The sequence below is a fragment of the Triplophysa rosa genome, linkage group LG24 (genome assembly GCF_024868665.1).
Source record: "Triplophysa rosa linkage group LG24, Trosa_1v2, whole genome shotgun sequence".
NCBI classification, from domain to species: domain Eukaryota; kingdom Metazoa; phylum Chordata; class Actinopteri; order Cypriniformes; family Nemacheilidae; genus Triplophysa; species Triplophysa rosa.
Window position 1 is genome coordinate 3609314 of NC_079913.1, and position 26967 is coordinate 3636280.

At 40.6% G+C, this 26967-nt stretch overlaps 2 protein-coding genes across 5 annotated transcripts; both read left to right on the forward strand.

Moving 5' to 3' along the window:
• Positions 1–1027: 1027 nt before the first annotated feature.
• Positions 1028–10092, forward strand: nap1l1 (nucleosome assembly protein 1-like 1). 4 transcript variants are annotated; one of them, XM_057324498.1, is made up of 16 exons: positions 1028–1147; positions 2991–3028; positions 4533–4618; positions 5434–5536; positions 5656–5797; positions 6371–6463; positions 6685–6813; positions 7142–7213; positions 7299–7438; positions 7575–7720; positions 7885–7904; positions 8206–8328; positions 8420–8452; positions 8532–8582; positions 9198–9229; positions 9938–10092. In XM_057324498.1, the coding sequence occupies exons 2-15, from the start codon at positions 3012–3014 to the stop codon at positions 9201–9203; spliced, it is 1161 nt and encodes a 386-aa protein (XP_057180481.1). In that variant the 5' UTR covers positions 1028–1147; positions 2991–3011; the 3' UTR covers positions 9204–9229; positions 9938–10092. The 4 variants fall into 4 exon arrangements, with proteins under 4 accessions (XP_057180481.1, XP_057180478.1, XP_057180480.1 ...); XM_057324495.1 differs by lacking the exon at positions 9198–9229 and having other exon boundaries at positions 1030–1147; XM_057324497.1 differs by lacking the exon at positions 9198–9229 and having other exon boundaries at positions 1030–1147; positions 6371–6451.
• A 2323-nt stretch (positions 10093–12415) lies between these two features.
• Positions 12416–16174, forward strand: phlda1 (pleckstrin homology-like domain, family A, member 1). Its single transcript, XM_057324288.1, has one exon. The coding sequence runs from the start codon at positions 12666–12668 to the stop codon at positions 13140–13142; it is 477 nt and encodes a 158-aa protein (XP_057180271.1). The 5' UTR covers positions 12416–12665; the 3' UTR covers positions 13143–16174.
• Positions 16175–26967: the final 10793 nt, after the last annotated feature.

The window sequence follows — 26967 nt, forward strand, 5'->3', positions numbered from 1 at the left end:
AAGACTCTAATACACAAATAGCTGATCCCTAACATCATTTTCCTTTCTTTTAATGTGAAGATTTTTACCGCAGTATCTTTCTCAGAAGCTGTCAAATATTTCTTCACTCTCAGCTTCCTGTTACCGTTTATCTGTTTAATCTGCATTAGCAGCGTAAAGGTAATAGGTTCAGAACATGTATGTTGATAAATAAAAGTGTCTGTCAAAATGAGAAAATGTAAAGCTTCACTTTTGTCCAGTTCACAGCCCTTCACAAAGAGACAACAACAATAGGAGAGACAGAGGTCAATGTGGTCAGAGTGATCAGATCAAAGGTCTTATAGTTTAACATGGCCCTTATCACTTTTAACTAAATATTTCAACTAAATAACTTCATTATTACACGCATGGCTTTTAAACCCATCCAAAAATATCACAGGGGGTAGAAAGAGAGGTTAAATAGAGTTGGCACTGCTTTTAACCCAATTGAGTGCCAAACTACTCAAATTGTTTACTTATGGTTAAAAATGACCCAGGGTTAACAAGTGTGCAAAGCCCATTAAAGTGTGTGACATCATACACACGTTTGGGAGTGAATACCCTAATTTATCATTACAGAAGACAGACAGACAGATTTAATCAAAATAAACATTTTGCAATAATAACAATAATACATTTTTATAGCTAATGCTTTGGCGGGAACATCCACCCCAGCCCTATTCACACTCAACTATTTCCGCCAGCCCCTGCCTTGCGCTCGCAGTTTGTACTAATCCTACTACGGAAAAGGCATTGCGCATATTAATTAGCACCTGCTGACGTTGCTTGGTTACCTTCCTGTAGCGTCAACACGCTTGCGCTTATGAATATTCAAAAGACGACCTCGCGCTTTAGCAGGATTCGTCAAGAGGCTAGCAGCTGTCACGCGCCAATTTACCAACGCCAATCATACGGCTGTACAGTCTCGTACAAATTAATATTCATGATCAACCTTCAACGTAGTAGAACCTGTACAAGCGCGTACTGGTTTACGTGCTGACGCCAGATGTATATGAGCGCACGCGGCGGAATCTTTTTCCCTTTTAGCGCCATCAGAGAGCGGGAGTCTCGCGCTGTTCACTGCGCAGTAGCACCGCCGCCTCAAACACCGACACGCATCAGGATCTCGGTAAGACGGCACACCGATAATGGACTGTCTGCCTCGGTTTATAAACCGCTTTCAGCTACTTCAAAAACATGGGTGTGGATTGAGTGATAAATAGACGGTTTTCGTCGTCAGGATCGGAGATTTAGCTCGCGAGCTAACGGTTAAGTCAGTCAGTCAGTGAGCAGCCATTGAAGCTCTTTCCACCATGATGGAGATGAAAATGGCTGTTCTTGTTTATAACGTCAGATATACTCGGATTTAGCCGTCTGATAAACTAAATAAAAGTCGCTTTTATCGCTCTGATTTGAGTGGTGTCGGTTACGGCTGTGTTTCTGTTAGCACATTTTTTCATGTTGGGAGGATGGGGATGATAGTTTGATCTGGCGGGTAAGTTTTTTTCGGTGTCTGATCACGTTGTCGGATTAAAATGGAAATTAAAACAGTTTCTTTAACTAGTTGTGTTGGCGGATGTTTGATATGACGCATGCTCTGACATGAGGATAAAATGATCCGATACGTTTATACACGTATATGCCATGATCTGGTAGTTTAAATGCAGTTTAATCAGACTTAATCGCGAGAGTCTTATGTGTTCTATTCAAATGGGTTCTGATAGTGTTTGTGTGTTTTCTAAAAGCAAATGCAAATGCTTCTGTCTAGTCTAATAGTAAATGTGTCTGAATACTCGTGCTCGATCTGAGTTTTGCAAAGCTGAAATGTGTTGTCATTAGCCGGTTTAGGTTAGCCATGTAACGTTAGCACTGCTACGTACGGTATGTAACGTTACTCGGATCATAATAACGTTAACGTTACATGCATCCAATGGTTAAGGCCATGATTTCTTTTTTCTAAATCCTTTACATCTGATGCACTGGGATGGTCCGATCACATCATTAGTGATCTCGTGTTGCGAGGGTTTGCTATAAGGAGACTAACAGCATTAGCTTGTGCATCTGTAGAAGAAACACGTGGTAGTGTGGGGCGGGCCTGGTGGCAATCGAAGTGCACTGTCCTGTGCATCTCATCCCACGCTGGTCCTGCCAAGAACATTAACCCAGTTTAAGTCTTAACACGAGTTAAACAGATGTTTTAAATACAGGGTTTGGGAATTCCTTCACGTGGCTTAATATTGACAGTTATGCCAATCTGTAAGAGATGAACCCATTTAACAATTCTGGAATGAGCAGCTTTGTGTTTGTGCATGTTATCTGGGTGTTTTATTTTGGGTGTCTCATAGTTTTTGCCGGGGAGGATTTTACATATTGGTCGATATATGTAACATAGTGTCTTTATTGACCAGTGTTTGGGCTTGACACAGAGAGAAAGAGAAGAGACTGAGATGGAAAGTGGTGGAGATGAACCCTAAGATCTGCCAAGAATGGATGCTGCGGGGTGGCATCAGGTTATTGATCTACAGGAGAAGAGCAGAGTGTGGATGAGAACATTCTGTCTAGAGCGAAGAGTTCCTGAATGGAGAGGATGCTCAGGCTCTGTTAGTCTTCATGTGGGTATCTGGGACTGTGTTCTGATCCGACTGTGGCTCGGAGGCATTGGAGCTGATTTGTGTCGGAGTTGTGAGGAGTGCTCTGAAAGATGGATCCAGTGAGATGAAGATCGTGGATTCACACCTTTGATGTTTGTAGCCAAACTGGTCTGTCCCATAAGCCCTGGGAGTTGGATTTCTAGTATGGGAGCAGAATCAAAAGAAATCTCAGACAAGGATTGAATTGTGCATGCTTTGATCTTAGACAGTTAAACTCGTATTCTCAATCGCCTCCGTGAACTGACATCAGTGACCATGTTTGGCTTGAGGCTGTTGTTCATAATGGAAACCATTAACATCTCTTCTGTCCTTTCTTTCCAGGAAGTAAAACCGTGAAACAACATGGCAGATCTGGACAAGTAAGTGCTGCTGTTTCTGTTAACGTATCATTTTAATTGTTCATCTTTTATTTCCCAGTTTGACAGTTTATAGAGGCTGAAGTTCTTGTGTGCAATAAACTGCACACAACAACCTCTCGATTGGTTTTTAGATCAGCCTTTCTATCCGTTAAGAACTGATGTTTAGTCCTTGTGCATTTCTGGTCCCTCTTTGCTCTGTGAGGTCTAGGGTTGGGTACCTGTGTATCTGGTATGTTACTGGACCGAATCAACGTGAAGGAAAGTCTGAAACCTCAGATAATACAAATCCAACACATTTTATGCAATGGTTAAACCGATCGCAAATAATCTGTGATCCGCACGGATCGTGTGCGCCCCACGGATCACCAGGCGCAGTCTTTAAGTTCAACCGCATAAGGCAAGTTTTAAAGTGAAACGTTAATTCGAAACGCATATGACGCGTCTGCAATGCAAGCGATCACAATAAAACAGTTGCATGCGTTTAAAATCAATGAAGCGCGTGCTGCGTGCCTTGGAGCTCGTTCTCAACACAGTAACGTAATTGACAAGACAATCGTGACACAGCAGTGAAAGTGCCAAAACCTTATAGCATCTGTCAGTCTGATCTCTAGACATGCAGTCTGTCAAGCTTTTTACTCTGACTGCATGTATAGGCATATAATTATACTTATTTTAAAAACAGACTGTTTCATGAATAATGCACCAAGAGGTCTCTGTAAATGGTCTTAATCTGTTGATATATTCAACGCATTTTCTGCCCATATTTAATACAACGATGGCGAGCATTTAGTTGTAGCTGGAGGGTAAACAAGGTAAACCGTAAACACTATAACATGTTTCTAGCAATGTTAATGTACATGCTCATTTCACATTCACTTTAATTACTTAATAAATATTTTTAATTGAACATTTTGTTCTTTAATGTCATCCACTGGTGTTTTGTGGCTCTTTTTTAAAAGTATCGATGTGGCACCGGTATCGGAAAAAACCCAAACGATACCCAACCCTAGTGAGGTCTGATCTGTAGCCACAAGCCAGTAACACTCCCTCGTTGTGCTGTCACGATCTGCGTGGCATCCTAAACATGTGTGCCATGTCAAACATGTGTTTGCAACTCTGCATGCCATGATTCCCTCACTCAGCAACCCCCTTACTCATGGGGTTAGGTCATCCATACACCTGTTGCTTACCAAAGACACTTCCGGTTTCAATGCCACCAGAGGAATATTTAGTTAATATTAGTTTGGATCCTGAGCGCTTTGATGGCCTTTAATTCCCCTCAGTGCCAGGAGTTAATGTGTCTAGGCCTGGCCCAACTTGCGATTCTGTAGAAGGCAGCTTTAACATTTCAAAATATGCTGGTCGTATCATGGCAGTCTTTTTCTACATTTTACCTAGTAAAGCTTAATAGGGAGCCGTTCACACATATGTGGTGACTGCCTTTACCCTGCTTTTGTGTCAGTGGTTGTGGGACTGACTTTGGTCTGTGTGTTTGTCTTTGTAGTAAAGAGCAGACTGAAATGGACCCGGCTGATATGGAGGATGTTGAAGAGGTAGAGGAGGAGGAAACCGCTGAGGACAACAGCAAAGGTATTGTCTTTAATCTATTAGATGCTCCTCCCACTTGTATTTCTCGTTCAACCAATGAATGTAACTTACTGGATCAAGACAAAAAAGTATTTTGGGTGCTAAAGTTGACATTTACAAAATAGTTTAAAATGTAATTCATAAAACAAGTTGTCTAAATTTGCTCATGATTCTGACTTTACTGTGTGTGTTTGTTGTTAAATGTAGTCTCTGGTCAGTTTTTATTCTGTAGCCTGATGTAAAGGAAAGTTAAATGCTGAAGATCTCATGGCTTGTTATCGCTGACGCACATACTGATACTGGATCAGTCATTAGAAAGAGATGTGTGTGCATGTTTGTTCTGGCACTTTATGTTGGGTAACTCTATATCAGACCTCAGTGACCTTAGTTGTGTTTGGCAGCTGGACTGGAGCAAAGAAGCTGTCAGGCAAAAGATGTTTGTGTGAAAGTGTGTTGAATATTGAATACGAGCATTACTGGCTTGACTAAATTTGCCACATTCTCTTGCTTTAGTAAAATCCTCACCTGACCCTCACCGGTTTTATTTTTGGTTGACCAGAGTGCTTTTTTTCTTCTTCTTTGACCCTTAATGAGGAAGGTGCCCTGGTTTTGAGAGAATCTCTTTATGAATTTACAAAGCTTAACTGATCCTGTAAGCCATCAGATTTTTTTTGACTGAAGTAATTTGTATATTAGGAAATATAGTTAAAGGTGAAGTCCCCATTCTGATTGGTCGAATACTGGATAATGGGTGTGGATTGCAATTCGAATCTCTTGTAAGCTTGGTAATATGCAACGATTATTCTTTTTATTTTTAGCACGTCAGCTGACCATGCAGATGATGCAGAACCCCCAGATTCTTGCGGCGCTGCAGGAGAGGTTGGATGGGCTTGTGGGGTCTCCCTCAGGGTATATGGAGAGGTAAAAATACAGAGACCCTGTTGTAGATTTATATTTACTCTTCACCGGTTGTCCCGATTCACCAGGTTTATCCCCTGTTGTGCTTTTTATAATGCCTTGTGTTTTTGGTCTGTGATCAGTTTACCAAAGGTGGTGAAGAGACGTGTCAATGCGCTCAAGAACCTGCAGGTCAAATGTGCCCACATTGAAGCCAAGTTCTACGAAGAAGTTCATGAACTGGAACGCAAATATGCTGCTCTGTACCAGCCTCTCTTTGACAAGGTGACGATTTGCTAGCTGAACACATTTTATTTCTGTTTTCCAGAGTTTGAAATGAGATTTTGTTGTAACTGCACATCCTTTGCAGACATGTAACACTTATGAAGTAAATATGGCTGTTAAATGCTGATGCAGAAGTTTCCAGCTGAAAGTCTGTGGTCAGTCTAGAGGACAAAACAAGAACAGCAGCCAAATGAGCATTTAACAGAAAAAAAAGCTTGAGGTGTGGCTGTTTATCGCTCGGACCTCTTTCTCTCTGTCTCCCAGTGGAAACCACTCCTGCTGTGGCGTCTGCTAGGCTGTTAAATGTCAGAGACCTCATTTATGTGCACAGAATTTTCTCCATTAAATTCACTAGTTTATTGACCAAGACTATTTGCTTATAATAGATCCTGACCAGAAAAAGCCATGCTGGTCTATAACGTCTGTATTTTAGCTTGTTCTGGCTTTGAACTGGTCACTTTTGCACAGTCAAATTGGAGCTGTAGGTTTTGTAGACATTTTTTCTTTAAATGTCCTAAAAGAATGTTGTAATTTAGGACATGGTTTCTCTAAATCCTGTTTGTATCTCTTAAGCGGAGTGAAATCGTGAGAGCATCCTATGAACCCACAGATGAAGAGTGTGAGTGGAAACAAGATGAGGAGGAAGAGCTGACAGTAAGTAAGCAGGTACAGGTGATCCATGCCTGCATGCTCTTTAAAAACTCACTGTATACAAACAAAACAACTCAGACTGATGTGCAGACCTGTGTAGAAGCTAAAATACCACTTGGCTGAGTACGAAATGACTAGTCTCAGTGTTTGACCAGTGTAGTTCTCATTACCTCATTCCTTGAATGTTTTGTTCAGTCATAACTGGACTCGGTTTCTTGTTCTCTCTTTCTGGTCAGGAGGAGATGAAGGAAAAAGCCAAAGTGGAAGAGGAGAAGAAAGATGAGGAGAAAGAAGACCCTAAAGGAATCCCAGAATTCTGGCTCACAGTTTTCAAGAATGTGGATCTACTCAGTGAAATGTTGCAGGTGGGCAGAGGACAGATGAACACGCAGTGCTTGAGACAGGCCTGTGCTGCCACCTAGTGGTGATGAAGTCTCATGATGTGGGTCTTGACTGGCAACTGGTCTCATATGGAACAATAATTCTAAATGATCATGAATGCATTATTTTGGTTAAGAGAGGAGAAAACATATCCCATAGAAAATCACCCAATTCATCTGTTGATTTGTTGGAGCTAGCCAGATTAGTCAGATCGTGGGACATGACTTTGAAGATAAAGTGAATTAATTCCATGTCAAATGATTTGGAATCAGTAATGCTTAATTTCCTAAAGCAATTTCTCTTTCTTGCCAGGAACACGATGAACCAATCCTCAAGCACTTACAAGATATCAAAGTCAAATTCTCTGACGCAGGCCAGCCAATGGTGAGTCTGACGGTCAGTTATCTGTCTTGTGATTTGTTAGCAGTTCACCGTTTTCTCACCGCTGCATGTCTGCTTCTCCTCCCAGAGCTTCACATTAGAGTTCCATTTTGAACCCAACGAATTCTTCACAAACACAGTCCTGACAAAGACCTACAAAATGAGGTCTGAGCCAGACGAGTCTGATCCGTTCTCTTTCGACGGGCCAGAGATCATGGGCTGCACAGGGTACAGTTCAACCTTTGTATAAATGTTGTGCAGATTGATTTTACAAGCATGCTGGGATGGCCTCATCCATTACACGTGCAGCTCATTAGGTTTTGTAAAGGGACTGAATGTGTGACTGAAGGCTATTTGTGTTCAGGTGCCCGATTGACTGGAGTAAGGGAAAGAACGTCACATTGAAAACCATCAAAAAGAAACAGAAACATAAGGGTCGTGGCACAGTCAGGACAGTCACAAAGACAGTCCCCAATGATTCCTTCTTCAATTTCTTCTCTCCACCCGAAGGTAGAAAACCTACAGAGCATCCAGAGCGTTGACTGGTGTCCAAACATGTTAACATATTATCTAGTTTGAGTTGAAATAAAACTGAGTTTTAGAATAATGTCAAGTTGATTATGAGGTGTGACCATAGAGATGATCTGTTTTTTTCTTCTGTTCTGTTCTTTCAGTTCCAGAAAATGGTGAACTGGTGAGTAAATAGTTTTATTTATTTGGCCATTTTTCTTTTCTTTTAGTTTTTTATTTATTGCATTTTTTTGTATTTTTTTCTTATGTTGAGATTCACGGGTGCTAGTAATGCCTGTTAATGATAGATGGTTTGCCTGAAACTTGAAAATCAGTTTGTTTTGAAGGTTATTGACTTTGCTAGCTTTTGCCAATTAACCAAGCAGGTCAAAAAATGTTATACGTTGTTTTTCATCCATACACCTTTCCAGTGCTCTGATAGCTGTGTGTTAGAGAGGAGTATCTGATGGTTGGTTTGTGTTCAGGACGAGGACTCCGAAGCCGTGTTAGCTGCAGACTTTGAGATCGGACACTTCATCCGTGAGCGTATCGTGCCCAGGGCGGTGCTGTATTTCACTGGGGAGGCTATTGAAGATGATGACGATGATGTGAGTGAAAGACAGCACTTCATCTGAAGCGAGTAGTCTGTGATTCAAATCTTGCACAGTTGTGATGTTTGTTTCTGCTTTGGTTTTACAGTATGATGAGGAAGGAGAGGAAGCAGATGATGAGGTGAGTCAGTCTCTCGTTTTCTTATATTCATCATGTCGATGCCTCTGCATGGTTTGACTTCTGTGTTTGTGATTGACAGGAGGGCGAAGAGGAGGCAGATGAAGAAAACGATCCAGACTATGAACCCAAGGTAGGACAGATCTCTGTCACTGTTCCTCAGTCAGTCTGATGCTGACAACGTACAGAACACATGCTGTCACCTCCACTCATGCGTTTCTGCCTCTCTCTCTTAAACGCTCTCCACCTGCCCACACACACTCCTTCAATTTAAATACTTCATCTGCTGCCGTCCATTTCAGAATCGGACCAGAAGCTTATTTTGAGATGAGAAGATAAATGACTGTGGTGGTGTTTAGCATCTCTGTAAGCAGCTGTCTGTCATATTCAGGGGCGCTGTTTATTTTTAGGCAACAAATCTTTATTTCAGAACCGGTCACTTCAAGGTACATTACAGCACACCTTGTGAAAACACCACCATTAAGCTCTTCCAGGTGAAAGCGTCACCGCCTGATGTCATTTACCTTCTCTGCATGTTAGAGGCGTTTTCACAAACATCTTCAGCATGCCAACATTGTGCTCGTGCATTTCATCTTTTCTCAAAGCATGCAGAAAACTAATCAATTAGAGGAAGACTAGTTTAGGACAGGTTAGGTGCAGTTTTGTTTTCACAAGCGACAGCATCATTAATGTGAATTTTCAAGCACACTGACACCTTGTGAGTTCTCTTTAAATTTCTCCTCGCTAGGTGTAAATGATGTCTGTAGTAACCCTGTCCTGGTAGGTAAAGCTCATGAATGAATCTGTCTCCTGTTTTCACGCCTGAATCTCACCTCATCCCCACCCTAACCATTAACACACTCTGCTGCTGTTTGCTTTTCTCTAACTGTATTAAGTTGGCATTACCATCTGTATTGTGTCTGTATGTTGAAGCATCTGGTGTGATCTTACATTAAACCCAGAGTGTTTTCGTTCAGTCCTTGGTTGCTTGAGGGAGGAAGCTGCACATGTTCTGTCATGTCATTGGTTGAACCCAGTGTCAGTCATAAGTGTGCCATCCCTCGATTTGTGACCGTTTGATTTGATTGGATCTGCTGGAGAGATCTGAACTCTAATGCAATACTTCTTGATATTCTGAGATGTCTGATCGTAAGATTGATATCTGTGTGTTGTGGTGGGTATCTTGTGAGGCCGTTAAACGAATAAATGCATCAATTAAATGCCTTAATGTAACTTTTGACTGGCAAAAGAATGTGTAGTCCTTTTATAGGTAACATGAAAATGCATATGACTATCAGCAGAAAGTTGGATATTGGCATTTCTCATCATCTCGCCACTTTGTACGATCCAATCAAATCCTGACGGATAACTTAAGCAATGCCCTTTATGATTTCTGCCTGAAATATATCCGTACGGAAGTTTCATGTAAATGCAGTTTTGACATGTATACAGCACTTATAACTGGCTCTCCTCTTTGGTGCGTTACAGAAGGATGCCAACCCCCCAGAGGAGTGCAAACAGCAGTGATGGCGTGCCCACTTCTATCAGGATCCCCTACACTGTAACGGCTTCAAACAAACATAGTTACTTACCGCCTTACAATGTTTTGTATTTTTCTTGGTAGAAATGATTGAAAAATAAAAGGGTTTCAAGATTTTTGTTACAAAAAAACTCAAACAGTGAGCCTCGGCTCACACTACATAGTATTTTACTAGACCGGTTTCTTTTGTCCGTTTTTTTTCTGTATAATAGTTAGAATGCAGAATATCCCTCAAAGCATGACACTTGTTTCTTCACTGCTAAACTAGTTGGGTTCTTGTGAAGTCTATTGTATTGCTCTTAGACAACAGCTGTGGAAAGACTGTCCGGAGGTGACGTTTATGTAATGCGTGCGATTCCTTTACGCATCTCTGCGTGTTAGAGACCGACGTCATGGCAGGGTGGCACAATGGTGCTTTTTCTTTCGGTTAAAACCTGCGACTTTCCCCCAGTGGTAGGACCCGATTCGGTCCGTTCAGGCTAAAGTCTCGTTTAAAACATTCCACCGTTTCCTTCAGAAAATCCTCAACTCCAGTCTAAATGCTCTGGTGGGTTCATCTGGGAGAAACGGTGACCATTTCTGATTGAAACTGACAGTGGCGTCTGTACATTCCACATGACAGCGGTTTAGTAGTAACGCTCTGATGCATGACCTCTGTTTTTTTTCTTCTGAGCACTTTGTACTTTTGTCATGTGTCGTAGCATCAGATTGCCCATAATAGCCCTCTCCCTATAATTGACTGGTTTATAATCTAGCGCTTATAACGTACGTTGCGCATCAACGCAACTCTTCGAATGCACTTTTGAACAAACCAACCTCCTGAAGCGACCCCATTGGAGGATTAGGCCCTGGAATTAGAAACCGATTGGTGGAGCCAGATGTGTGTGATTCTGGTTAGTTTTTGAGCCCTGGGTGATGGTTGTTGAGTAGTTTGTGGTGTCATGCCACCCTCTGTTTGGCAGGCTTATCACTGTGAAGGGGTGTGTCTGAATGCGTTTGTGTAGTGTACATTCAGAGGAGTCTCTTGGAGATCTCCTCTTTCCCTGTAGCCCAGCAGGTCTGAAGCAGAAAGCAATATTCTCACCTGGTAACCCCAAAGCCCGCAGTATTCCTCTGTCTTGCAGCCCAGATCTGTGCGCGTGTGTAGCGCAGACCGTCTGGTAGTTGATCAGTTATTTGTCAAGCGGTTGAATCAGCAGGGATCTGTGTGGTCCCTCTCAGCAGCTGTTGTCAAAGCAAAATGCCATGCTACAAATACTAATGTACTCAATAACTGTACTTGGATGTATATTCATGAAATAAATTGGTCAAATGTGTGCCTTTGGTCTGATTGTCTTTATTGTTTGGGTGGTGATGGGTGAATGTTTTAAAACGGGTGTTGCCGGTTTTGAATAAGGATTTGAGCATTACATTAAATCTGGCATAAAAACAAGATCTGTACCATTTAAACAAAACTTCCTCAGTTCAGCTGTGATCAACACAAATTTAATGTCCGTGTATTAAATTGGTCTAATGTGGGTGGCTTACTGGGCAATTTCCGTGTGGTCAATAGTTGAATTTGAATGAATACCACTGATGGCCGCTGGGTGGTAGTGTTGGACTTAAAGTATATTTAACTTTAAAATCATTAAATATAAAAAGCAAAAAGAGATTTTAAATTTTAATGTCGATGTTCAATTAAGGCATTAGATAAATTAGAGGTCATGTGATGTAGTCTATGCACATGTGCTTTCCATCTGTAGTCATGTGTATGGAGATAACATGGTTTCTGAAATGCTGACTAGGTAGGCTTAAATTTTTATAAACCTGTTTCGAGTCATTCCTTAATCTTTTAAATAACACCACAGATGATTTTTGGGAGAAGACATTTCTGTAAGATTGTTTCTCTAAAAGACATTGAGTGGTTTGTACCCTTTCATTAGACATTTTTTGGTAAAATATTTATGTAGGCTGAATTTAGCTTCAGATGAAATGTCCGAACGTGTTCCATCTGGCCTGAATTCGCCCTAAGTATATATACAAAGTGGGCTATATAATAATTTTTAGGTTCGAATGAAAAAGTACAATAAATGTTATTAAGGAAAGCTTTATTGACACGAATGTTTGTGCCTTTTGTTGCCTGCAACCATCTGATATGAGAAAAGGCGAACATCTATTGAAATGCATTGTTAAAGTTTTTTTAATAGTGTTTGATGTCGTACAGGATAAAATAGTTATTTGACAGAAGTGTCCCACTTTACTCTAAATCGCCCTGTTTGAATTATATGAACATTAAATAACTTCAAGTGTTTTACATTCACGATGTTACGTCTATGTGACGTCACTGGTTTATTTACATATTTAATTTGTTGATATATTCGTTTTTTTAATAATTTCATAATATAACTTCATTTCCAGCGTTCAAGTCGTATTACATTTTCTGCCATGAATACTATTACTATAATAACACGCTGTCTATGTAGGGAGCGTTTTATGTTTTGTGACGCGGCCGGCGATGTCCAGCGCGCGTGCTGATGTTGGCGAGTTCAGCGCGCGCGCTTCAGTCATGCAGTGGGCGGTGCGCGCGTGTGAGAAACCCCCCTGCGCGATCAATCCCGCTCGTCAGAGTGCTCGCAACGACCGCCCGGGACAAACGCATCATCAGCCACGCGTCCCAGTTCCTCACACAGCGGTTTAATGCGCGATCTCCGCCCGTGCGCGGGTTCCGTGGCCATGCCGGAGTCCGGCGTGAAGGTGCTGAAGGAGGGCGTGCTGGAGAAGCGCAGCGACGGGCTGCTGCAGCTGTGGAAGAAGAAGCATTGCGTGCTCACCGAGGACGGACTGGTCCTTCACCCACCCAAACAGCACCACGACCACCAGCATCAGCACCACCACCACGACACGGGCTGCAAGGCGAAGGAACTCCACTTCGCCAACATGAAGACCGTGGATTGCGTGGAGAGGAAGGGCAAGTACGTGTACTTCACGGTGGTCATGTCGGAGGGCAGGGAGATCGATTTCAGGTGTCCGCAGGACGAGGGCTGGAACGCCGAGATCACTTTACAGATGGTCCAGTATAAGAACCGGCAGGCGATTCTTGCCGTCAAATCCAGCCGCCAGAAGCAGCAGCTGCTGGTGGTCTCTGCGCAAAAGATGGTTCGAAACGCGCAGTAGGGCGGCGGGGAGCGGGTGAGCCTGGCCGGAGGGGGTTCGAATTAAGGGATTTCCCTTGCGTGAAACAAGATGCGCAGAGCTGTGATACCCGAGGGGTTTGTGGATACGAGTGTCACCTTGTGCGCATTCCCGCGCCCGGAGCGCGCACGGATGCATGCTCTTGCGTTAAAAGACATCATTGCCGAAAAGCCAGGGAATATCCCCTTAAAGATTACACGTGGGACACCGGGGCAAGTTGTCACAGGTTGTGTATTGCATACATTTAGATTTTACGCATGCGCGTATTAAGCTAAACAAATATTACGTTCGACTGCTTTTTGGAATTTTAGTTTTGCTTAAGAGCATTTTTCACATTTTTATTCACTTTCCTAAGTGTCAATAAACAACAGGTTTCCGCTGTGACAACTTGCCCCACACATTGTCACAAAATGCTTTAAGGCATATTGGGTGGGTGTGTTAAAAACCTTTACAGCATCTATCTGTACACATCTTCACTTTTTATGAATAATCCCTCTCCAAGGAAACGTTCACTCTAGAGTTTTAAATGTGAAAATGCCGTGCGTCTTTTCTGCATCATCATTTGTCCGGCTGTAAGAGAGAGGCCACATTCATTTTCCATTTCAGTGCACTTGCATTTGTCAATTCTGTGCGACTCCAGACACATAATCAATATCTTTAAGACCTGAAGGCAGATCAGTTACGCTCCAGAACGAATGTGTGTGGAGATTTAAAGAGACCACCGGAGCAGGACCCCTGAATGCTGTGTGTCAGGGATTGTGTCTGCAGGATAAATGGAGTCGTTAGCTGGATGATCGGATCTTTGAGGACTCTTACGTGATTCACCTCCACAGCTCCATTTACCTTCTGAACTGGCCTATCCATTCGTCCAAAATTGCCAACGGATTCAACTGTGCGTTCATGTATCATTTTCCTCTTTATTTCGGTTTTATATTTATTTGTACATATGGTTTAACAGGTCGCTTACATTTCAGTGTACTCTGACTTAACGTTTTGTAGTTCTATGAAAATCTTTTGTTTTTATTACTTGTCTAAGATTTGCTTTTGACCAACATTGGTTTTAAAGGTTTTTCTTTGATTGGGAGTAATTCATTCTTTGTTTAATTGTATTTCTTTTACATTCAAAGAATGTATTTAATCTTTTGTCAAATTTTTGGATGTTTCGTTGACTTACTGCTCAACACATTGATTACGACATCTGCACTGTACGGATGATGATCAATGTATTTTGATCAATATTACACGACACAAATGTTGTTTATTCGTCAGAAATGTCACGGTGATCTATAATGCGGTCCTTATAGAATCCTGAACGAGCTGTTGTTTGTTTATTATTTGTGTGAAAATGAAGGAATGAAATCGTGTGTGAAGCTGATGTGAATGACACTTTAATACATTTGAAATATACATTCCATTGAAACTGAACATTGCCTCTGTCTTGGTTTGATTGACTGTTTTTGTAGTACAGAAAGAACAAACCGATGCTCACTATAACACCACAGTCTCAGCACGTTTTGCTTCCGTGATGTTTTTCAGGTGAACACATTTGAAATGTTTAGCAAATTTGTGTTCTAACTTTTTTCTCCACGACAGCAGGTGATCTGGCCATGTTTTGCATTTTGATACGCAGTAACATGTCAAGTAAAGCTTGCGTGGTTCTGGTGGTTTTGGCTCTTATCTCTCACTCTTCCGTTTGGTCTGTGATCCGTTTGCCCATCTTCCCGAGCTATAAGTAGAAGTCGTTTCCTGGAATGATCTTTCGCTGTCAGAGCTGTCATTGAGACACATCTACGGCTATGAACGACAGCTAACTCGATTAGAACCCAGGCGCTAAATCAGACCACCGTGAACGGGTTTGTGTTACTTGTGACATTTACGGACAGCTTCATTACATCTGAGCTGTTATTATTTTTTAGACGGATTCTTCACAAATTATTTTGTGTTCCACAGAAAAAGAAAGTTAAGAGAGTTAAAGAGAAAGTAAAGATCTTTTTTATTTTGGGGTGCACCGTCTCTTTAAGGGCTTGCGCGTGTTCATTTGTGATGTGATCTGTGTGTGTGGTCGTGTGGTAGAAACATATGAAGTCATGTTGACAGATGTATCTGTGTGTGTTTCAGTGTACAGAGCTACGCAACAGCCACGCATCAGATTCTTTTTTAAGAACCGATATTGCATTATGGGTAACGGTATGTAAAAACAGCAGGCTGACTCACTCTCTGCCCATCGTGCACTTGCACAGACACACCCCGCGGATCTATTTTCTGCCATCACACACACCTTATCCCCTCACGCCGTGTGCCAGGACTGTTACTCTTATAGCTGCTGATCTCATGTGTTTACTGACCTCATCTCTTCTGTCACACCACTGACACTTTTCCTGCACCATCATGACTGTTGATCGCACCCAATTACAATCTGGCTTTTATCGCTCACTGTTCACTACTCATTATGCAACAGAAATGGATCAACTTGCTCTTAAGAGTTCACGGACTGGGTTTGACCATTCCAATATATCGTACGGCCGACTTCTATCATACCGTATACAGCCACGTTAAAGAGACCATTTAAAAAATCTTTTCCGTTTTTCTGAATGTACTATTTATATGGATGTGTTTAGGTTAAATTTGTATTTTTGTTTCATTCTGTGAACTATTAACAATATTTCTCCCAAATTTCAAATTAAAATATTGTTTCTGTTTGCATTTATTTGCAGAAAATGAAAACTGGAGAGACTATAACTGAAAGGATGCTCTGTATATTTTCAGACCTCAAATACTGCAAAGAAAACAAGTTCAGATTCACTTTTTAGCAATACAACAGTCATATTTCTACATGTATTTTATGTGATAATCTTGTGATACTTTTTATCACAGTTTTCATGTGTCTTGTCATGCTGTCTTTCACATTGCTGTTGGATGACTTTATGTCACTCCTGCGGTTTGATTTTGTTCAAAATCTACAGACACTGGACTAAAGTGACCGCAATGCATCTAGAAATGCTGATTAAATGAAAATTTGGAATGGTCTCTTCATTTTTTCCGCGGCCGTATATAAATAAATCTATGCTTCCATCTTAAATAGCCACTGCATTGGACACATCCTCTCTTTCTTTGTCACACATACAGAAAATCAACATCAAATGCACATGAACAGTAAACTCAACCTCGTATCGTCCTTGTATCTTTGATGTGTTCAGTTTTTTTTGTATCAGAGCACAAAAGCATGGGTGCTCATGTGAAACAGACGCTGAGGGTTACCTGGCCCTCTGCCCTCCATCTCTGGCTCATTTTCAGCGTGTCTTTTTTCATACACCTACGTAACTAGGTTTAGTTTAATACCACAGCACTGCTGGAGAGGCGATGATCACACACATTAACCAGCAATTAGAAAATTACAACTGTGAGCTGCATTCTTTTCTTCTGCCTGTGTATATCATGAGGGAACGTTCTCTAAAAATGCAGTAACTTTTAAAGAGCATTGGATCAACATTATATGACAATTGCTCAACATTATAAAAGCGTTACATTGTTGATAGGATGTTAAAAATAACGTTTTAATAACGTAATAGCAGTGTTAGCAAAACGTTCTTATAACGTATTTTTGTCAGCTATACTGCTGTTGGGCTTGGAGCTTTATCTCGGCCTCAATCTGCTGCTTTAATGACAATGATTGTCATATTAACCAATAAATAAAGTCCCCTGCTGAGTAACTGGTTAAATATTTTCCAGTGAGGTTGAAAGTGTATTTGTCTTTATTAACTTTATTTCTGATTGAAGAGCTGACACACACACATCAAGTACAGGCCCCCCTGTCCTTCTGAGAAGTCAGCTGTCGGTCAGATGAGACAAATGGCTCATGTGCTGTATCTGTTATTTGTTAACTTCACAAACAAAATAACAAATGATGTGGAACGCCGAGAGGGTAAAGTATTTTTCTAAATGTCCTGAAACTTGACTTTGCCATGAGATCAACGCTGGTGTTATGGTTGAATGATCCTCTCTCTCTCTCTCTCTCTCTCTCGTCCCGGTCTGCACCTGTTCCAGCTCAGCGTGGAGTCAGTCACAGCAGTCTTCATTAGCGCAGCTGCTCTTGCCCCTCAGCCCACAGGACCGGAAGTCAGATTAGATATGGAATGTCACCTTGTCCATATCAAGCGCTGGCAGGCAGAATAAGACGCATCATAGCGCTCATGTACAGTGAGTAAGCACACAGCGCATTCTTATCTGCTGAGTAAATATAGATTGAACCACAGAAATACTGTGTGGGTTTATACCGTTATTGCTCAGAGGTTACTCTTTCATTGCCTGGGATAGTTCACCCAAAAGTCTTTCGTCAGTAGAACACAACAGAAGATATTTTGAGAAATGTCTCAGTGGTTTTGTGTTCATACAGTGGAAGTCGATGAGGGTTCAGTGTTGTTTGGTTATCGACGTTCTTCAAAATATCTTCTTTTGTGTTTGCAGAAGAAAGAAACTCGCACAGGTTTGACATATACGATTTTGGGTGAACTGCCTTTGATGTTGATATCGTTTGTCTGACGATCTTGGCGTGTCTGAGTGCAACTCATGACATCGTTAAATTTCTTCTGACACATGCAAAACGGTGTCTTTTTTCTGGACGGAACAAGTCTCAGATTGTTCTCTTTTTAACATCACAGCTCTCATATATTTCATTACTATAGAAATGTAACCTTATTAAAGATGTTTTGACGAGATGACGAGACAACATATTTTAAATGCGTGTGCTGTATTTTTAACATGCTTGCTCGGAGGTTCGTGGATTTGTTTTGTGGGTTAAGTCTCCTAAACGCTCGAGTGTTTCTGTGGGTGTCAGTAGAACTGTAATAAGTGTTTTCTGTATACAGCGAATGTGTGTGTGTGCTTGTGTTTAACTTCAGTGTTTTCACACACCCACACGGGCCAGGTGTTACCTGTAATCCTGTTTATGACTCCTCGTGGAAGAGTCTGTTGTATTTCACAGCAAACAGCTCAAGGTCGTTGATAAGACGAGTCCCGGACACAAACTGGTGAGGAAATTCAACTCCGTCTCTTCCCAAAGCAAACATGGAAAACAATCGCGACCCATTTTCTTATCTGTCCATGTTTTAAACCTGAAAGAACCACAACGGGTGAGACAGACGAACAACAGCCATTTCACATCCGGCTGAGATGAACGCATCAGACCGCTCGACATTTCATAATATTACTCACGTCCAATTTCTCAGCCTGTAAGGTTTCTGGGTAATTAAACAACTCCCAAACATACCCATACAAATGATCTTTTGACATTTAAATCAGTCGAGGGCGCTCCCCCGGTACCAACAGACTGATTTGAATAACAGACCGAAAAATCGTTGAGAGCTGTTTGCAGAGTTTTGTGTTGAGTATCTCCAAGCTAGCTTTACTGCAAGCATTTCTTTCTCATGTCCTCCCATTTACACAGATTAGTTTATTTTCTTGGTTGAAAGTATTGAAAACAGTTTAGTACATTGCACGTTTTATATTTTATTCTTCTTAAATGATTAGGTTTTTAGTCTACAGGGTTGATCAGATTTGCGTTTGACTGCGACTTGTATATCTTGTACAAAGAAAAACTTCTGACTCATTAAGACATGAGAGGTTTCTCAAATAAAACAATTCAAACAAAATATCCACCAACACAGCATCCAGGATCACAACTAGCCTGTTACAACATCTTTTAACTTCAGGAATATACGTATGAGCGATGAACGAGTCTTTGTTCTCCAAACCTCACCCTGGTTTTAAAGGAATTGAATGAATTCGGACACAAGGGAGTTGGAGAATGAAAGGAAAGGATAGCAAGGTTGTGCCGGTGTGGAAAACAATGTCTTACTGTATTTCTCTCCCGCTGACGTCGGGTCAGTCAGAGAGATGTGGTTGATTTGTTGTGGTTTGGTTAGACACAAATGAAGAATGTGAGATGTGTGAACTGATTTAAGGAGGAATGATGGATTCTTGGAGGTGTTGAAGGTCTGTGTGTATGAGTCAGTTGGGATGTGGGGTTGTTTATACAGGGCTGTAAAGCTGTTTTGAATGACGGGTGTGGAAACTCAAAGGGAAGGTCACACCCTTTCCAAAGAGATGTTCCTCTGTACTGTTCCTCTTTGACCTTATGAGGATAAATAATGTAATACTGTATATAATTCATCTTTGGTCTTATTTGGTGTTGATTTAATGTCTTGTATTTCTGTCTTGTCGTTTTTGACTGTAAAGTGAGCAGGTGTGAAGCAAAATGCTCACATTTGTTATGCTCACATAAAGAGATATGTGAAGGGAAATCGTGTGCTTGTCTCGTCTGTTAAAAGCAGAATCATTCATCGCTGTTTACTTTAGCGCTATGAGAAATGCGTTTAAATAATCAATCATGAGATATGAAGATATGAAATGACTGTGTTTGTTTTGAAGGTGTGCGCTGTCTGACTGTGAGGAAGTGACTAACTGAACTTCTGAAGATAGCAGCTCTGTTTCCAACCCTTGTGAACTCTTTAAGATACACTATCTGGCCAAATTCTGCCCAAGAGTTGCATCGACCACATATGTGTACACATAAAAATGTGTGTTATGATTAGAATGTTACTTTGTAAGTTTAGCAACATGAAACATGAATTGTGTATAATGTATAATGTTTTCTCTTACAGTACTGGGTTACAACCTTTTTCTCAGAGACACCTTTGAGAACGTTTGTGTCGTATCTGCGTCTCCATGTAAAATAAAAATGTATCTAAATAAATAATTGCATAAATATATGTAAAAAGAAATAATAATAGTATAAAATTAGAGATGCACCGATATATCGGCCAATAATCGGTCGATTAAAGCGATTTTTCACACTATAAGAACAGCTGAAGATCAGGGCCGATATATGCTGTCAGTCGAAAGAGGACAGGAAAATGCAATGAATATGTGCTTTTACGTATAGAAAATGCTTTATGTACAGACATCACCGGTTTGATGTTCAATATTAACAGTCATTATGTGAGTTATAACGTGAATAAGGTTAAGAAATATTAATTTAATCTTCAGAATTGAGTTAACGCGAGGTAATATAACCACCGAACTATCGGCATCGGCAGATATCGCTCTGAATATTCAGCTATCAGCATCGGTGGATAAATTTAGAATCCGTGCATCTTTAGAATAAATCTGTAAGTGTAAATACACTATAAAAAATGTGTTGGGTCAAAAATGGACATTCCCCACCTTTGGGTTATAAATTAAGAGGAAAAAACCTCTTTCACACGCACCAGCACATGGTGCCAATCAAAGATCAAAGTGCAGGAAGTGGATTAGAGGGGCGGTAAGGGTGGCGTCCCGGTGCATGCTGGGAGATTAGCTGGCATTCGGTGCATAAGGGGAAGAGATTGTAACATGAGCCAAAAAAGAACCTTCACCGTTCCAGCTGCAACACACACACACACACACACGCACACACGCACACACACACACAGTCTCCTCTCATGCTCTTCAGGACAATTCAGTCATTCACACAGAGCTGAAGCGAAACGTCCGGCCACCAGAGCCGACAGACTAACACGTGACTCTGAACAGAGCGATGGTCTCCTGCGCTCTTCTGATCAATTGCCACACACACACACATGTTTGAGCACCTGCTGCGAGACGTGCTGAGGCGTGAGGAGATTTGTGGCTCTTCTCAGGCGCCAGACCTCAGCAGTCAATCACAGAGATCCGCCCACATCAGCACCGGCAATAAACCACAACACTTCACACTTCTGCTCATCCACCTCTCACCTACTTCACTCTTTACTCTCTTCTCTTTACTTTCAAACCCAGCGAGATAAATCTTGCTGTCGGCATAGGCTTTCAATCCTACCTGAGATGAACAATTTGAAATTCCAACAGACAAACAAATATCCCACAAATGCTGTTGCCATTTCTGTTAAATCCATTTGCCATCATTTGAGCTCGTCACAATTCTACTGTTGATTTCTTCACGTTTACTTGACATGAACTCATTTAGCAAACTCTTTTATTCAAAGCAACTTACTGTACAAATGAGAAAACATATAATATTTACAACTGGGGACATTTACTGACTTTGGCTGATAGCATCCTCTCGCGGAACCATTTAGCAACGCCTTAGCAACCACTCAGCATCGTGATGTTGAGGCAAGCATCACTCACATTTTCTTCACAAACTGTAAATGTGTCGCTAGTTTCGTAAAACTGTAGATGATGTGTAATTTTGTGTTATTTACAGTCACGATGAGTCCATCAACTATTGTTGTGTCTGTGTGTCTCTGCTGTTTTCATTTTCTCTTTTGCTTTGTACTTTTACACAGACTGCCGTTTCTATGGCAACGGAGCGAGAGGCCGGCCCGGGTTTGATGGATCGCTGTCAAACAGTGAGAGAGGACTCGGATCGTGCGTGTGGGATCCGTGGGATTGTGAGGATTGTGATGTATGGAATCCGTAAAGCTCCGCTGTCAATTCTCTACCAGCACCTCTAATCTCTCTCACAAACTCTCCGCTGGGTCTCATCTCTTTCTCACACTATTCCTCATAAATATCAGACAAAAACACAAATGACGTCTGTTTAATAACTCAATTGTTTCTCTTAAGAAAAAACTCCACATGTCCCTTGTAGAACTTCAGAAGTGATTTTAACAATGATAGAAGTCAAAAGTCAAACTAAACATTTCCCATCAAAACTATAATCTTTACATAACAATGACACTCATAACATTTAATATTGAAAAAATAAAATGACAATCACAATATAATCCCCAAATATATTTATTGACATTGTTTGAAATTATAAAAATGCTTTCCCCACTTTAAAATTTTTTCATACAAAAATATAACATATTTTCTTTCATTTGATTTTGGGGGTAAAAAATAAGCCAGACATGTGTCTTTGTAAGAGGTCAGTTAATGGGGAACCTCACCCATCACACCGCGAGCGTGGTGACCTATGGGCCGTCTTGTGATTCAATGTGAATAATGACATTATAGAAACGTGCGTTTCCTCTTTAACATGAATATAGTGAAGTATCTGTCCTGTATGCGGTCTGTGTTTGTGTGTTTAACCTCATTGCAGCTGCTCAGCTGTACTGTAAACTCATAAACACCAGACATCAGGCGCCTTTGCAAATATTGCTTTTATATTCAAACAACACACTTCATATTAACTGTAGACGACGCCTCTCATCTCTGCATAAACAAAATACGTCGTAATTATTTTAAATAATCCAGAATAAGTTTCCTGTTTTATGGGGCAAGACAGTTAAATGATAACTTTGGATGTGGTACTGATATGGATTGATTTCTCATGTAATAGTGCTGGTAGCGTTTGATTTATTTTTCGTTGAAATACATTTTATGAATACTTAAAGGATTTATGGAAACCTCAGATAGTCACAATGATGAATTGAGCAATAAATGTTGAGCAGAACAGTCACAGTGACTAAAGACAGAGTTTAACTCATGCTGCTTCTGATATGTTTTAGGGATTTAGGAATAAACTCAAGACCTTTCATTTTTATACTTCCTATTTAGGTCTTAACTTTGTCTCACATGTGTTTTGCACATTGAAATCTTTTGCAAATCTGGGCACAGTTTGAGACATCTCTTCTGACATTACACGAGTTCTCTTTGACTCAAAAGAAACATCTTGCAAGTAGAGGAAAGTTAATATCTCCATTTGCTCTCTATTAAGTCTCATTGCTGTCTAGAAAGAATAACTGAGACGCTGAAGAGATCTCACTTGTCAAATGTTTCTCTCTTACAGTTATTTTTCCCTGAGGGTGTTTCATAGAAGCACGCTTTGACTGGAGGGTTTGTTTTGGAGAGTGTGAACGAGCTCTTCAGCGTGGGATGTAAAGTAAACACATAATGGTGTTTATCAGACAGTAGCAGCTGGCTAAGCCATGCAAGCCGTATGTGTGTGTGTGTGTGTGCGTGTGCGTGCGTGTGTGTGCGTGTGTGTGTGTGTGCCTCTTATCATCTCTGCGTTGTCGTGTGTTAGCGGCGTATTGCGTGTGTGTGTGTGTGTGCGTGTTGTCGTGTTGTGTGTGTGGTGCGTGTGTGCGCGTGTGTGTGTTGTGTGTGTGGTGCTGGTGTGTGTGCGTGCAGTGTTGCGTGTTGTGTGTTGTGTGTGCGTGTGCGTGCGGCTGTGTGTGTGTGTTGGTGTGGTGTGTGCGTCGTGTGTGTTCGTGTAGCGGCAGTGCAGTGCGTGCTTGTGCGTTGCGTGCGTGTGCGTGCGTGTCGTGTGTGTGTGCGTGCGTGTGCGTGTTGTGTGTTTGTCGTAAACCAGACGTGTGTGTGTGTGTGTGTGTGTGTGTGTGCGGAGATAGTAAACCAGGCGTGTGTGTGTGTGTGTGTGTGTGTGTGTGTGTGTGTGTGTGTGTGTGCGTGCGTGTGTGTGTGTGTGTGTGTGTGCGGAGATAGTAAACCAGACGTGTGTGTGTGTGTGTGTGTGTGGGAGTGCTTTTGTCAACAATTCAGGTGATGGTTGTGAATTATAGGTGTGCTATATTTAATATACTGTAAAACACCAATAGAAATATTTTAGATTTCAGTTTTAAATGTAAAGTGTGTATTTATACACCAGCAGAAAAATAACACACTGGACAAACACTCCTGGCCCAAAGAAAAATGTTTTCGCTCAGAGGTTCTCTTTCATTGCTCTCAGTTGTGTTTCATTTACGCATCTCTCTGATGTTTCTCTTAGAAATGCTTCATTGAATGCTGCTAATGAGAATCATGTACAGCTGCTTTCAGTCAGTGTGCGAGACAGACGGGCGGATGGACAGACATGTAATTATCACTCGTGTGTCTTCACAGGTGATATGGAGGAGGCCCAGCGGTGGTTTTCTCTTCCTGTGAGAGACTTGAGAAAATCCTGCCAGATTCTCACTTTCAGAACAGAGCCAGAAAAAGCTCATTAACATGCGAATATGAATTTTGTCAACAGTGTTGGGCAGAAATAACCGATCACGGTGTCTCTGTGGATCATATTAATGTTGTTAATGTTCTCCAGCAGTATCAGGAGCATCGGGCATCGGTCGTCTCAGTGAAATAAGGATGCCACATCAAACAAATCATCCATTCTCACTAGTCCAACCTATGCCCTTCAGCCAATCAGGTAATGTGTGAACATGACTTAATATTCATGAGCAATTCATATCCAGATAATGTAATGGATATATGGATAACATTCATTTACACAGTGATCGATGGGCGTCTTTCGTTGAGATGAATAATCTCACTTCTGTTCTCATTTAATGCTCATTCATTTAATGAATCTACGTATAATCTTCATCCAGATGAAGTGTTTAATGAAGATAAATCATTGAGATTTGCAAGTTCTCGGTTTAATTAGTCTCCAGATGCAACAATTAAATGTTCGTGTGCTGTCCTGACGGTGCGTTCTCTGTTCACAGATGCTGTCGTGAAACCTGCCGGCTTCAGCTTTTATTAGAAACTGCCGGAGCAATTCAACAGATCGTCAAGGTCAAGACCAGAGGAGTGTTGTGAGTAAATATCTTTGTGTGTGCGTGTGTGTGTTTTCTCTTCTAGGTTCTGCCCTGAAAACATTTGGCTCTCTGTGCGTCGTAGTGTTTAGTAGAGGCAGTGGATGTGTTCAGGACACCGTCCCTTTTCTCTTTTGTTCCTTAGAGGCCAGAATGACACTTATCACACAAAAGCGAGATGGAGAGTTCTGAAATGATGACACAGTGATGTTGTGATATTGAATATCATTGAGTGTCTGCCGGGCCCAGAGGTTTTTCTCTTGTATCTAGAGATAAAAAAAGAAAAAAGTTGATCCAGATTCATGCAACAGTCCCCAGAATCAAACTTTTAAATGTCATCTAGGTCTGAACAGTATATCGAAATTATTGAAATATCGCAACAATTTGCAATAAGGGAATGATTTTACAGTTCTGTATAGCCAACGTTTTTGGTCGATTTTTAAGCATATTTTAATATAGTATAAATTGATTTGAATAAATCAATTATTATATATCAATATTTTTACAAAAAATGATGCAACTTTTTTATATATTGCATCATTTAGCAAGTTATGGCATATTGCATTGTACTTCGATATCATGCAACTAAATATTTTTTATAGAAACATAAACAAGTAAACTTTTCTTGTAGTGGGCTTTTTGACCCTAAACATTTATATGTACAGTAAGTGTTGACATCTATTTTTTGGACATACGATGATCACACTTCATTCTCTGTCGTGGCACAATGAACAGCCTGTGATGGTGTGTCCTTTAACTTCGTCTTCTCTGACGTCAAAAGAGCGCTCGATGTTCTCTAATACCCGTCGTCAACGCTTTCGGAAGCATGTGAACACAGCAGGTTCTTGTTCTCCAGGCCTCGGGGTAGAAGAGTTGATCGCTGTAGTCTATTTCAACTCCATAATCGTAATGACACATGTCTGTGAATCCACAGATGAAATGTACAGTAGCTCAGTAACCGACGGCACCTGGCTTCAGCTCACAGTGTTTTTGGGATGAAATGGTGTCAGATGGTTGTCATCCGTGGCCTCGAGACACAGGCTGTCTAATCTGAAACGGGGCCCGTGTCACATGAGACGAGCGTTGAGCACACACAGCTAAATGACGCCCATTATCAGCGGGACATCACGAGTCGAGCCCCGCGGCCATCATCCATAATATAATACACCACCACACAGAGATCTGTTAAACATACAGAGACACAAAATACACCAGATGAGACCAATGAATCATATCAACATAAATTGTAGTATTCTTTAAAATCTTAAAGTAAATAAATACTGCACTCTGTTAATGTATACTACAGCACTATGTATACTTACTATAGTGAATTTAGAAACTGTAGCAAAAACTGTAGTGTACTTTAAAACTAAATGTAGTAAATATACTAGTAAACTGTCATTTGTTATAGTAATTGATTATCTTTGTTCATGCATACTACAGTAGTTTTAGTATTAACTATAGTTAATGGATAAACTTTTGAAATGCTGTAGTGTAGTTTAATATTTACTGTAGTAAATTGTAGTATCCTGTAATATATTAAAGTAAATACTGCACTTTGTTAATGTATGCTATTCGGAAGTACTAACTGTAGTGAATTTATAAACTGTAGTAAAACTTTACTGTAATAATAACTATTGTAAACATACTAGTATACTGTAGGTTATTATAGTAATTGGTTATCTTTCTTCGTGTATACTAAAGTATTTTTAGTATTATTAACTAGTTGATTGATAAACGGTAGTCAATACTTTAGTATACTGTATGTTAGTATTCACTATAACAGATTGGAGTATACGTTATAATAGAGTATACTGCTACATAACATATCACGATACATTTTGTGTACTACGGTATTCTGTGGTGCTAACTATAGGGAATTTATGAACTGTTGTAAAAACTGTAGTTTACTTTAATATTTGTAAACTACATGTAATAGCAAATGTAATAGTATACTGGTTATTATAGCAACTGCCACTCTTTGTTAATGTGTTCTATAGTATTCTTTAGTATTAACTGTAGTGAATTGATCAACTGTTGTAAACTTGTTAAATGTAAATATTGTAGTATATGTTAGTATTTACTATAGTAAACTATAGTATTCTATAATATATGACAGTAAACTCTTTCCTTTGTTAATGTATACTTCGATACCCTGTTATACTAACTATAGTAGGTGGATCATTTGTATGAAATAATGTAGTATACTTTAATATTCACTATGGTATAGTATTCAAGAATTTTACTACAGTTCACAACTGAAAATTCTCAAGTATACTGTAGTATTTTTCACG

Excerpts from the sequence above, each read along its gene's own strand:
- phlda1 (XM_057324288.1), top strand. The coding sequence starts at position 12,666 with ATGCGCGATCTCCGCCCGTGCGCGGGTTCCGTGGCCATGCCGGAGTCC.
- nap1l1 (XM_057324495.1), top strand. Across the intron at positions 5,798-6,370 it reads ACCAGCCTCTCTTTGACAAG|CGGAGTGAAATCGTGAGAGC; the intron begins GTGACGATTTGC and ends GTATCTCTTAAG. Across the intron at positions 8,329-8,419 it reads TTGAAGATGATGACGATGAT|TATGATGAGGAAGGAGAGGA; the intron begins GTGAGTGAAAGA and ends TTGGTTTTACAG.